Source organism: Dunckerocampus dactyliophorus, chromosome 8, assembly GCF_027744805.1.
Source record: "Dunckerocampus dactyliophorus isolate RoL2022-P2 chromosome 8, RoL_Ddac_1.1, whole genome shotgun sequence".
Lineage (NCBI taxonomy): Eukaryota > Metazoa > Chordata > Actinopteri > Syngnathiformes > Syngnathidae > Dunckerocampus > Dunckerocampus dactyliophorus.
Genome location: NC_072826.1, coordinates 2,521,697 through 2,533,859, shown reverse-complemented (window position 1 = coordinate 2,533,859; position 12,163 = coordinate 2,521,697). Strand labels below are relative to the sequence as shown.

Below are 12,163 nucleotides of genomic sequence, written 5' to 3'. Positions count from 1 at the left end.
ATCTTTATTAAATGTGTGTGTGGTAGAAAGCACACAGAACGACAAACAATTTGTATCTGTCCTCCTCCTTTTCAGTACTATGCACCCTGCGCCTATGAGGTGTTCAAGCGCACTGAGTATTTCAGGTGCAGGTGTTCCCAGGGGAGTCTATATATACACCGTATATTCGACTATTAATCAACTACGAACAAAATCTAATGAATCAGATTTGACTATGAAAATCCTTAGTAGAAGACAGCCCTGCTGTACAGTATTAGAGCGTACCTAAAACAGTGAGACGGGCCGACGCCGAGTCCTGATCAATCTCCGATTTAACAGCACACGTGTAAGTTCCCTCATCGCCCTCGTTGATGTTGGATATGGTCAATGATTCATCATCCTTCTTCAGCCTGGTTCACAATGACAAGGGATGAGTTGGTCAGGTTTGTTACATTGTTGTATCCAACATGCTCTGTATGGTTTATTTCTTCTCAGAGATGTCAAATTTGGATGATGTCTGATTTTGTTTTCTTTGCATAAAAACTGCAAACTTAACTAATATTGCTGGTCTACTCATCATTTGGTGCTGTTACCTCCATCCCTGATAGAGAGGTTTGTCATCCTTCGTCCAGACCACAGCGATGGGCAGGCTGGCATCAGACTTCACTTTACACTCAAAGCGAACTGTCGAACCTCTGATGGCGGATTGGTGCTCAGGAGGACCAATGATGCGGGTCGGCTCTACGGAGGAGTGAGTGAGAAGAATACACATGTACGTACAAACACAAATATGTCAGTGTGTAACAGGGGTGGGCAAACGACGGCCCGTGGGCAACATCAGGCCCGCCAAGCGTCTTAATCCGGCCCACCGGGCTTTTCCAAATTCCTTTTTTTTAACCTGTTACATCAAAACTGAAGCCGGCAACTTGACTTGCAGTGCTATTGTGTGGCACGCTTGAGTCGCCAGAAGGTTCCGATGCAGTCTGTAGCTTGTACAAAAAAGCCATCCACAACACAACACGTCAACACACACGACGCACAAAGTAACCTACCTACTGCACCATATGGCCAAACAAATAAATATCTACACACAATACCCATTTAAAAAAAACACCCTTATGTCCCGCCGCAAGGCATGCTGGGTAGCTAGTGGTACTCTTCCTCCCAACATTTTGCCGTGTTGGTTACATTTTTGTTTGAGTGCAAAACAAACAAGGAGGCGTTAACATACTCTTGATATCCAGTGCTTTATTGTTGAAGCTGGACTACCCAGCATGCCTTGCAGGCATTTGGAAATAACAGTTTTAAGTTACGTGTCATGTGTAGCACTGAGTTGTTGTGTATCAAGTTGATGTATGTGATGCGTTAACTTGCTGTGGATGTGTTGTGTTTTCGTTTCATTGCACCATGAGCAAGTATGTTGTTGTGTTCGATGACCACCTATACTGTATATCGGCGGCCCCTCCGCCAAATTTTTTAATCCAATGTGGCCTGCGAGTCAAAAAGCTTGCCCACCGCTGGTCTACAATGTTGACTTTATGATAACGCATATCAGGAAAATCTATTTTTCCAGTTTGCTGAATCGCACCTTTTCCCAGAAAGAACGTTTTGTATATCTGCATAACTGATCGGGAAAAAAGTTTACTTTACGCATCTCTTCTGGCTTAAAATAAGTAAATATGGTGTTTGATACCCATTGCTCAGTATCGGCGATACTGAGCACTGTTTTACTTGGAATTTTATCGGTAAGAAAATTTGAGGTACGACCCAGTCCTGAAGAAGAACACTTTATGTATGTCACAACAAATACTCTGAAAGCATGCTGAGTATGACTAACACATGTACAAAGCCACGCTTAAAGTAAAATGACAATCACTGATCTGACCTTGACAGAATTTGTGTGATGGGAATACGATTTGAGGCACTTAAAGATCTTTAAAAAGGCAAAAGAAGGCACCAGTTGGGTGTCTGAGCCAGTAGTGTCGACTATTTGGCACACAGAAAGGGAACATCTGATTCCATGCAAGTTAACACACAGGAAAAACATCATTGTGTCAGCAGAATGAGAGAGATGATGATGAATACCGTAAATTCCGGTGTCTAAGCCGCTCCTTTTTTCTTAAACTTTAAACCCTGCAGCCGGTGCGGCTAATTTATGGCAAAATTCTAATTTCACGACATCTCCATTAATTCAGAACTACTACTAATTGTTTCAATACTGTGTCGCTCGCGAGTCAGTGAGGAAACGGTAGCTCTTTCTTTAGCAGGAGCTAATCACAAGCTGTCAGTGCACTCAAGACGAGCTTGTCAACCCATTGGAAATCACAGGATGTCATTATATATAACAGTATAACAACATAACAGTCTGACTCACAGTGTCATCTTACTAAGAACACTTTTCTAACAACACTAAAGTCATCACACAGCAACTAACATCTGACTGATATACAAACAAGTACCAATATGAGTGTGAAATGAAAAAAACAACTTTTAAAGTTTTCCCATAATGTGTTGTATCTGAGAAACGCATTCATTGGGGTGCTGCAATGACGTCTGCCTCCCTCTGGGCTCTGGCAGCATTGTCGCGCCATCCATCAATTTTCTATGCCGCTTATCCTCCAATGAAATGCGTTGCTCAAATGAAATGCAGCATGGGAAAACGTTTTTCATTTTAAACTCGTATTGGTACATGTTTGTATATTTCTGAGATATACCTTTTGAGTGTTAAGTTGCTGTGTGATGAGTTTAATGTTTGTAAGATGACACAGTGACTGTTATATTGAGTAATGACCTGCAATTTCCAATGTTTTCCAAGGTTGGCAAGCGAGTAGTGAGTTTTTTCAAAGCCTATAGCTCATGATTGGTCCTGCCTGGTCCTAACAGACCCGTGCCTGCCACAATATGCCATTTTATATATGTACAAATCTTTTTTTTCCTCTAAATTTAGTGGGTAATGCTTATACACCGAAAATTTAGGTAGTTTGGATGCTGACAACAGCAAACATTAACGTCTGAGTGCTGCATTGATGTCAAGTCTCACCTTTGACCTCCAGGCGGACCTGGTTTTCGGCCATGCCTAAAATGTTGTTGGCCAGACAGGTGTAGGTTCCTTCGTCCTCAGCTCGGGCCCGTTTGATCTCCAGGGTTCCGTTAACATACACACGGTACAGACCGCCATCCAGGCCACTGCCCTGTCCGTTCTTAAACCTTCAGGCACAAGTTTTAGGCTAATTTCAACTCAGAACGGCTAAAATGTTTTTGTTTTTTTTATCACAGACAAACGTACCATCGTAAGACAGGCAAAGGAGAACCAAAGAAGGGACAGTCGAGAAAGGTGCGGTTGTTCTCAATGACTTTAATCAGTTGGTTTTTAGGGCCAAGCATCCTTGGAGGCATATCTGTGGAGAAGGTGCTTTTTCATTTCACATGTTCACTCAAATGTACAGATAAGGAAAATAGCGAAAAAAGTCAGTCAAGTTTGGAACTGGTCTGTTTTTCTATTGCATCTTGTACAGGATGTCTTACCGAGGACACTGACGAAGGCATTGGCCAGCAGATAACCGTGTTGGTTGGAGGCATTGCACTGGTACACTCCACTGCTTCCCATCTGCACCGAGCGGAAGATGATGGTGTCGCCCATCATTTGTCGACTAGGATTGGGCAGAGAGCCTTAGGAGGAGGGGAGAAGAAGGACATCAATGCCTAATGTATCAGAGTCAGATGTGTTTTATGGGGTTACATTGTCAGTGAATTGTATTGGCACAAGTAACTGGACTCAAAACCCTTGAAGGGATGGAAGCCAATCATTGTCATCTTGCATTGTAATGCAGTGGGTTACAAACATGAACTTGGAACACTGCTCACTGTCGATGGGTTGGCCATTGATTAGCCACTGAATGCTCGGTTTAGGGTTGCCATTTGCCCGACACACCAGCCGCCCATTCTCTTCTGGGGCGAGTACCAGGTTTGTAGGTTTGTCCAGCCAGTAAGGAGCCGCTGGGGAACATGAAGAGAATGATGGAATCCATCTCATGTGCTATAGATATGACTAGGGATGCTCCGACCGATCAGTATTGGCTGATTTCCGTGAACAATCACGTGATCGGCATATGCCGATAAATGGCCGATCAAGGCCGATCACAAAATCCGATTCGCTCGCGCCCGCAGGCGATCCCTTTTGTGCAGTGTAGTGTCTTACCCTAACTAAAGTCTTGGGTAGCGTCGTCCTCCCACTTTCCTTCACAGTGCAGGCGTGCCAAAACAAAAGCAATCATGTCTGCCGCGTGGAACTTAACTGCCAACCATGCTAGCACGTTAAAAAGCTTTAATTTAACACGGCATTTGAAGAACAAACCCTTGACAGAAATTGGTGAGTTTTCGAGGCTCACGTTATGATCATCAGTCAAACGGCAGCTAACGCAGCCAAAACGCTGGACAAAACTCGCCCGTATGTGTGTGACAGTCAGGAGGGTACGCCGGCAGCGATCCTTTTGCGCACTGTAGTGTCTTGACCTAACTAACGTCTTTGGCAGCGTCGACCTCCCTCCTCCTCCTTCAAAACAATAACAATCATGTCTGCCATGTGGAACTTATACTGCACAACCCATGCCATGGAAACTATGTTGCAGGGGAAGCACGTTAAAGAGCTTTAATACGGCATTTGAAGAACAAACAATTGACGGAGTATGGTGAGTTTTCATCATTCAAACGGCAGCGAGCGCAACCATGTGGCTAACACTCGTGCGTATATGCGCGACAGTCACAAGACTGTCAAGACACAAGACACAAGACGTCTGGAAGTTTCACCATGCAGTGATATTTACCATATTTACCAGGAAATTTACCATTGTTACCACCACCAGGTATTACAGAAAATACCCTAACCAAAAACAGTGGATGAACTGTGATGTAAGGGCTAAGCTACGTGCTCGTTCGACTGCATTTGTCATGGGCACCGCTGATGACTACAAAAAGGCCAGATATGACCTGAGGAGGTCCATACGGGAGGCCAAGAGGCAGTACAGACAGAAGCTGGAGGGCTACTATTCCACCTCAGACCCTCGGCGCATGTGGGCGGGGCTCCAGCACATCACAGACTATCGACAGCAGAGTAGCGTAGCCACGTCCAGCCAAACCACACTTCCTGATGAGTTGAATGAGTTCTATGCCCGCTTTGATACCCAAACTCCTGATGAGCAGAGAGGGTGGCTGAACCTGGGGAGCACACAGGACTCACCTCTCATGGTGACATCAGCTGATGTGCGCAGGGTTCTAAACAAAACAAACCCACGAAAAGCAGCAGGGCCAGACAACATCTCAGGACGTGCACTTCGGGTTTGCTCATCAGAGCTAGCTGATGTGCTTGCTGACATATTTAACCTGTCGCTTGCACAAGCATCTGTACCGACCTGCTTTAAGTCCACCACCATAGTGCCCGTACCCAAGAAGAGCAACGTGACCTGCTTGAATGACTATCGCCCTATAGCACTCACTCCTATTGTTATGAAGTGCTTTGAAAGATTAGTCATGACCCACATCAAAAAGAGCATCCCGGCGGCAACCGTGGACCCTCTACAGTTTGCATATCGCCAGAACCGGTCCACGGATGATGCAGTCAACACTGCCATCCACACAGCCCTTTCTCACCTACAGGGCCAGGACACATACGTCAGAATGCTATTTATAGACTATAGCTCTGCATTCAATACAGTCAGCCCCCACAAACTCACAGATAAGCTCCTCACACTTGGCCTGTCTCCCTCCCTCTGTAACTGGGTGTTTAACTTTCTCACAGGCAGGCCCCAGTCAGTCAGAGTCCACAACCGCACATCCAGCTCAAGAATTGTGAGCACTGGGACCCCACAGGGGTGTGTGCTGAGTCCACTCCTCTACACGCTCTTCACCTACGATTGCGTGGCCTCCCAGAACAACACCAGCATCATTAAATTTGCAGATGACACTACAGTCATCGGACTGATCACTGGTGGTGTTGAAACATCATACAGAAGAGAGGTGGCGGACCTCATAGCTTGGTGTCGTGATAACAATCTCCTTCTCAATACAGATAAGACTAAAGAGATGATCATCGACCCAAGAACAAGGGAAAAGGAGCCGCATAGACCCCTGTTTATTGATGAGACTGAGGTGGAGAGGGTGAAAACCTTCAAGTTCCTTGGCACACACATCAGCGAGGACCTCACCTGGTCTCACAACACCCAACAAATTCTGAAGAAGTCCCAAAGGAGACTGTACTTCCTGAGAAGACTGAGGAAATTTGGCATGTCCACCACAATCCTGAGTTGCTTCTACAGATGCACTATGGAAAGTGTCCTTACCGCCTCCATCACTGTTTGGTACGGTAACTGTACAACACGTGATAGGAAGGCACTCCAGCGGGTGATCAAGACCTCACAGAACATTGTTGGGGCAGCCCTCCCCACACTGCAAGACATTTATAAATCTAGAGTCCTACGAAGAACACACAACCTCATCAAGGACAGCACACATCCACAACACTCACTATTCACACTCCTACCGTCAGGCAGACGCTACAGGAGTTTGAAGTCCAGGACCACAAGGCTGGCAAACAGTTTTTACCCACAGGCCATCAGGCTCCTCAACGAAGCACTCGCACACGCCGCACGCAACACACGCACACACTCATAGCACTTTAATTATTTATTTATTTGTATTATTTACTTGTATTAATGTCTCGTCTGTTGTTGTTGCTTAATTTATTGGTATATATGTTTATGTGTTTATGTTTCTTATGTTCTTATTCTTTCATTTGTTTTCTTTCTTTTCTTGGGAGAATGAACAGAATAAGATTTTCATTGCATGGTATAACTGCTGTTTTACCATGCACATGACAATAAAACTCTCTTGAATCTTGAATCTTGAATCTTGAATATTTTGTTCTCTTGACAAGGTAAGTCGAATATGTTTTTGATCAACCAGGAATTCTTGGTCCCATGAACAAAATCACGTTGTTAACCCCTCCATGAATTAATTACCTATTTTTGGGAATCCTGGCAGTCAAGGGACCTTGGAATTATCCTGACTTTTCCCCTTTGTACGGCACCCCTGGCCAATAGCACTCATTATAAATACATTGAAAAATTTATAATTAATCCACGTGATCGGAATCGGTATGGCCGATTTCAGTCCAGGATGATCAGTATCGGAAGCATAAAGCAGCATAAAGCCCTGATCGGAGCATCCCTCCATATGACATGAGACATGATCACCTGGCCTTAATTTACTCACCTTTCACTTGAACAAAAATGGAGTGGCGTATGCTGCCTAAGTGATTGTTGGCCATGCATACATACTCTCCAGCATCCTCCTCTGACACATTGATCACTTTCAGGGTCTTGTTGTAATTCTCAAACTTCACTTTCCGTCCTGGCAGATCCCCTCCTTTCTTAAACCATTTGATCGTTGGTGTGGGTCTGAAGAAGACAGAACAGCACGTGTAAGGATTTCAGGAATAACTACAGCGGAACCTCGGTTTTCGTCATTAATCCGTTTCAAAAGGTCAGATGAAAACCAAAAAGCATGAAAAACGTTTTTTCCATAAGAAATAATACAAATCCAATTACTTTAAATTCCGGACATTTTCACACGCTTTATGGCTAAAAAAAAACTACAGTTCCCACAATGATTAGCGTGCAGTTTCAGGAAGTAGTGAATTGAAGCAGTAAAGTGGACGTTAATACTGTATCACGTTTTGAAGTCTTAGACAGCGATCGGGTTTTGATCTGACAAATCTTAAGTAAGTTTGATCAAGTGTAGAATTACTACAGCTTCCTCTTTTAATGCTTGGACCATGGCAGCGTCTCACGTCTCACTCATCGGAGCTAACAAGCGATGCTGGGAACACAGAGGATTGCAAGGTTGATAGTGTGTCTTTCTGTGTATACAGTATGTCCCGTGTTACAACGTATTTTGATGGCTGCGGCTTATATTCAAATACGCACAATAGTCTATAGTCTATAATTATAGTTTTACACGCAGAAAACAATACAAAATACATATAAATGAGGAATGAAATTTATCATCACTTTTATCTTTACTGAATGGGACGGAGAAGCCACGTGAACGCTGTTTCATTCTAGTCCGTCACGAACTTAAGATTAAAGAGTGGACGGTTAGAGCTGTATAATTGCTCACCTAAACTTTATTGTAAGCTTCAGCGGCAGATACAATTATCATTACACACACTGGCCCGGCTCACTATCTGTAATGTGTCTCCCTTAAACCATTCCCTCTGCAACCTTTGTTAAGTAGGAACCTTTACATTCCAATCCTATCGTAACAGACGCTGTCGTCATTCTTTGCTACGACTTCTTTCTTGAATTCAATCGCGCTTCTCACCGTCTTTATCAAAGTTCTGGCACTTGCAACAGTTTTGCAGTGATACAGTACACAAAAATACGCAGTGCACTTGAACACCTCAGGAAGACAGATACAGAGTTGTTCATTGTTCTGTGTGCGTTTTATGAACACATAAATCACAAACACACATGATAATGATGATTAAAGGATTCCCTGGCCGGAATCTGTCTATAGTATCCCAACTCTAAAAGAACCACCGTCCATTCTTCACAGAGACTGAGTTTGTTTGAGAACTCAAGTCTACGGAATCATGCGAGGGCAAACAGACTAGTTTGTTAGGCGCAATGTTTAGCCGTACGATAACCGGGGCATTTTTTTGGTACCCCAGTATTCTAGGTGGTTCGCGATCACATCCACAACCTTGAAGCTGCTATGTTATGTTCACAAAAACACATCTAGAAGAAATGAGAAGTGAAAATGATAAATACTCCTGTTTGTTTCTGCATCAAACACAAATCTTTAGACATGTCTGTTCATGAAATCAAATTCAAATATTCATAAAGCGTCTTTCCAAAAACATGACTGCATTTTTCCGGCTTGTGTGTGTGTGTGTGTGTGTGTGTGTGTGTGTGTGTGTGTGTGTGTGTGTGTGTGTATGCTCACAGTCCTGCAGCAATACACTCCAGCAGTAGTTGCTCGTCTCTCAGCACCATTTTGGAGCTCTCACTGCCCAACGGTGAGAGGAAGGTTGGCGTCGACTCGGATACTTTACGGCCTGGAGACCAAACACAAAGCGCATTTAAACACATTCAAAGTTATTCACGATTAAATCCAAAAGTTTCTTTCCAGGCGTTTACTTTGAGCTCATATGTAAGCCACTGCCACATAAATACAGCACTGCTATTCTGATCATTTCCTAGTGGCTGGATTCCATGCAAGGCATTGTCTGTTTCTCCATTCTGTTGAGGTCACTGCGGCCAGAAATCGAGTCCAACATCCTCTGGCGTGTCTCACAGGAAGACATTTAGAGACGATAAACAACAACAGGGTCATTGATCTTTTTAATGTTCGCCACGGGAAGCAAAGATTACCATTAAGGAGCCGCCAAAGAAACATGCATGTTTTTTCTATAGATGTTATTCTTGCTATATGCTTATTAACCTTACACTGCTTGACTGGTCTGCTTTGCCAAGCTCTTAGCTTTGCCAAAATGAAAACCTTTCGTGGAGAACTCTTTGTCCCTGGGGGTTGCTTTTTAGGCTGGAGGCTTCTTTTGTACAAGCTAAAACGCACCCAGCGATGTCTGACAATACAGAGCAGACCCAGATCGATAAATAGGGAAAGTAGCCGATGCCAAGTCTGTAACCTAGCAGGTTGGAATGTGAGCAGAGCCCAAAGTAGTGACTTTGTACACAGATGATATTCAAAAGGTCAATGGCGTTTTAAACAAGTACCTAACACAAGCCAAAGTATTTCCAAATATTACAATACAGTGGATTACCTTCCGAGCTTAACAGCAAACTACAACAATCTGCGAGCAATTGACATGCCCATAAATATGTCTATTTTTGACACACGGCTCGCTCCTCCCCCTCCAAACCCTCCAGCTATCTTGATGTTGGCATTCTCCTCCAATTTCGAATCAATATTTCCAATAAAAGTGACTGCTGGTAGCCTATTATTAGATAGCATTCAGCTGCAGAACCTGCTCTCTTTAATTGCCATTGTTCACTAGCGATGGAAGATAACAAGCTAAATGCTAAATGCACAATCCAGTTTTAAGCGCACACACTTATTAAATGCATTTGAAATGAAAGCATTTACAGGTACGCACCACTGATGTATGATAGTGATGATTGATAGAACAGATGAATTGGAGCCACGGGGCAGCACGGCAACTACTCTTATGCACGGCCACCTCACTCTAAAGCGGCTGGCACGGTACAAGGTTCCCCTGCTCTGCAGGCCGCTGGGTCATCCCGGCCAGCTGTCGGAGAAGGCGATCCTCTGTCTACATAATCCATACTGCAATTCCAGTAACGACTTACAATCATATATTGACTTCTGTCCATCTCGCTGAAACTTTCGAGGCTAGACTGTATAACTCCCACTTCACTTCACAACAATGGTGTGTTCAAGGACCAGTGAACAAGTGTTCACTCACTTGTTTACTCACAGCCCCCAGAAGCAGAAGAAGCACTGGACTAAGGCGTTGCTCAGGGGTTAGTTTTTCTAGTGGTAGGCAAACAGACATGAATAAAGTATCTATCGGTCTAGGCAAGGTTGATGACAGGAAAGAGGAGACAACTGAGGATTAGTGGTTATAAATGAAGTAAATGGATATAATTATACAATACATTGCCTTAATAAATGATGTTATATACAGTAAGTGAATTAACAGCACCACGAACAACTCCTTGCCATTGCGTCCTCATCTTCCTCACAGAAATGTGTGTTTTTAAGACATTAGGGATGTACTATACATTCTAAATATTGTTATTTATTGAATTGCACTGCATCATACTGAGGGGTTTCTTTTATTAGCTGTATGAGAGAGACTAAATATTATAAGTAACACTATTACGCAACTACAGCTACAGCTGATGCAGACAATGTATGCGACTACTACAAGATGGAACCACATATGAACATTCATCAATGGGGTCACGTGAGTGCCTTCAGTGTGCCAGAAGGCCCTGTCACAGGGGCCGTCTTTTGCTTAGGGCGTGTATCCCATCCAGTCACTCCCGCGTAATGCAAACGGAACAGATGTTGCAACTTAGGCGTGTCTCTTCCCTCCGGCTACGCTTTCATATAATCCCCGTACAACCAATGAATCGGCAGCTATTGTCGCAATCTACTTAAGTCAAGGCTAATTTCAGTTTGAGTGTAACGTAGGCTAAACCAGTGAACATTATGAAATGATTCCTTCTTTAAAGGGAATCTGGATCAAATGAAATGCTATGTCATTCCATCCCAACGAGGATAAAGTAGAACAACTAAATATACCACTTAAAGCTACATATACAGTACATTATATTGTTATATAGAGATTACTGCTTACCAAAATTCTGGACTGTTAAGTCCAGTTGAGTTGACTTCGTCAATGCAAAAGAAACGTCACATGGTGTGTTTATGGATTTACTTTCAAGTCTAAACATTTATGTTGCCTTGCAGCAGAGAACGTAGTTCATATTCATGTGTACTTGTACACGATTATTAAGATTGTACACGTTAGTGTGTTAAACGTCCACTGATGTTTAGCCACAGGTAGTTAGGTGATTTGAGCATGACTAGTCGTGTTACAACTGGACAGAAGACGGAAGTGTCCAGAAGGTGACTCACCACCATAGGGGTCACTGGCATTGTAAGAGGTGTCATTATACAGCTCGTCTGAAAACACACACACACACACACACACACACACACACACACACACACACACACACACAGAAGCATGCACATACACTGGCATGTTCACATACAACAAAGTCCACATGCGCTGTGCTGCACAACAGGGCACATTCTCTGCAAATGTGAAAAGAATGCCCATCGCTGCTAACTTCTCAGTCCCTGGTGGTGTAATGGTACAGCTGCTGCCTTTTAAGGCGGAGGGCATGGGTTTGATCCAAGCCCTCCCATTTGGCCAGGAACAGCCCTGCACATGCCACACTAGCGATGTGGTGATGGCAAAAAGCTATCCCATTACATCAAGACACGCCATCACATATTCCAACAGGGGTACAGTGCGACCTTTCAAATAATATTATTTATAATTAGGGCTGTCAACGTTAATGCATTAATAACGACTTAACGGAAATTCCCTTTAACTGCACTATTTTTTTTT

General features: G+C 43.6%; 1 protein-coding gene across 19 annotated transcripts in view; it reads right to left on the bottom strand.

Moving 5' to 3' along the window:
- The window catches only part of nfasca (neurofascin homolog (chicken) a), a 106,897-nt gene that overhangs the window by 32,821 nt on the left and 61,913 nt on the right, over positions 1-12,163 (bottom strand). For 17 of the 19 annotated variants that reach the window (XR_008572302.1, XM_054785472.1, XM_054785470.1 and 14 more), the window contains 9 exons: positions 11,662-11,709; positions 8,980-9,091; positions 7,246-7,430; positions 3,844-3,975; positions 3,505-3,648; positions 3,266-3,377; positions 3,020-3,186; positions 573-720; positions 265-389 (listed from right to left, as the gene is read on the bottom strand). Coding sequence is in view for 18 of the 19 variants with exons in the window: in XM_054785472.1 (XP_054641447.1) it covers positions 265-389; positions 573-720; positions 3,020-3,186; positions 3,266-3,377; positions 3,505-3,648; positions 3,844-3,975; positions 7,246-7,430; positions 8,980-9,091; positions 11,662-11,709 (1,173 nt within the window). In the remaining variant the exon portion in view is untranslated. The remainder of the gene's footprint in view (positions 1-264; positions 390-572; positions 721-3,019; positions 3,187-3,265; positions 3,378-3,504; positions 3,649-3,843; positions 3,976-7,245; positions 7,431-8,979; positions 9,092-11,661; positions 11,710-12,163) is intronic. The other 2 variants (XM_054785479.1, XM_054785488.1) reach the window with 1 other exon arrangement.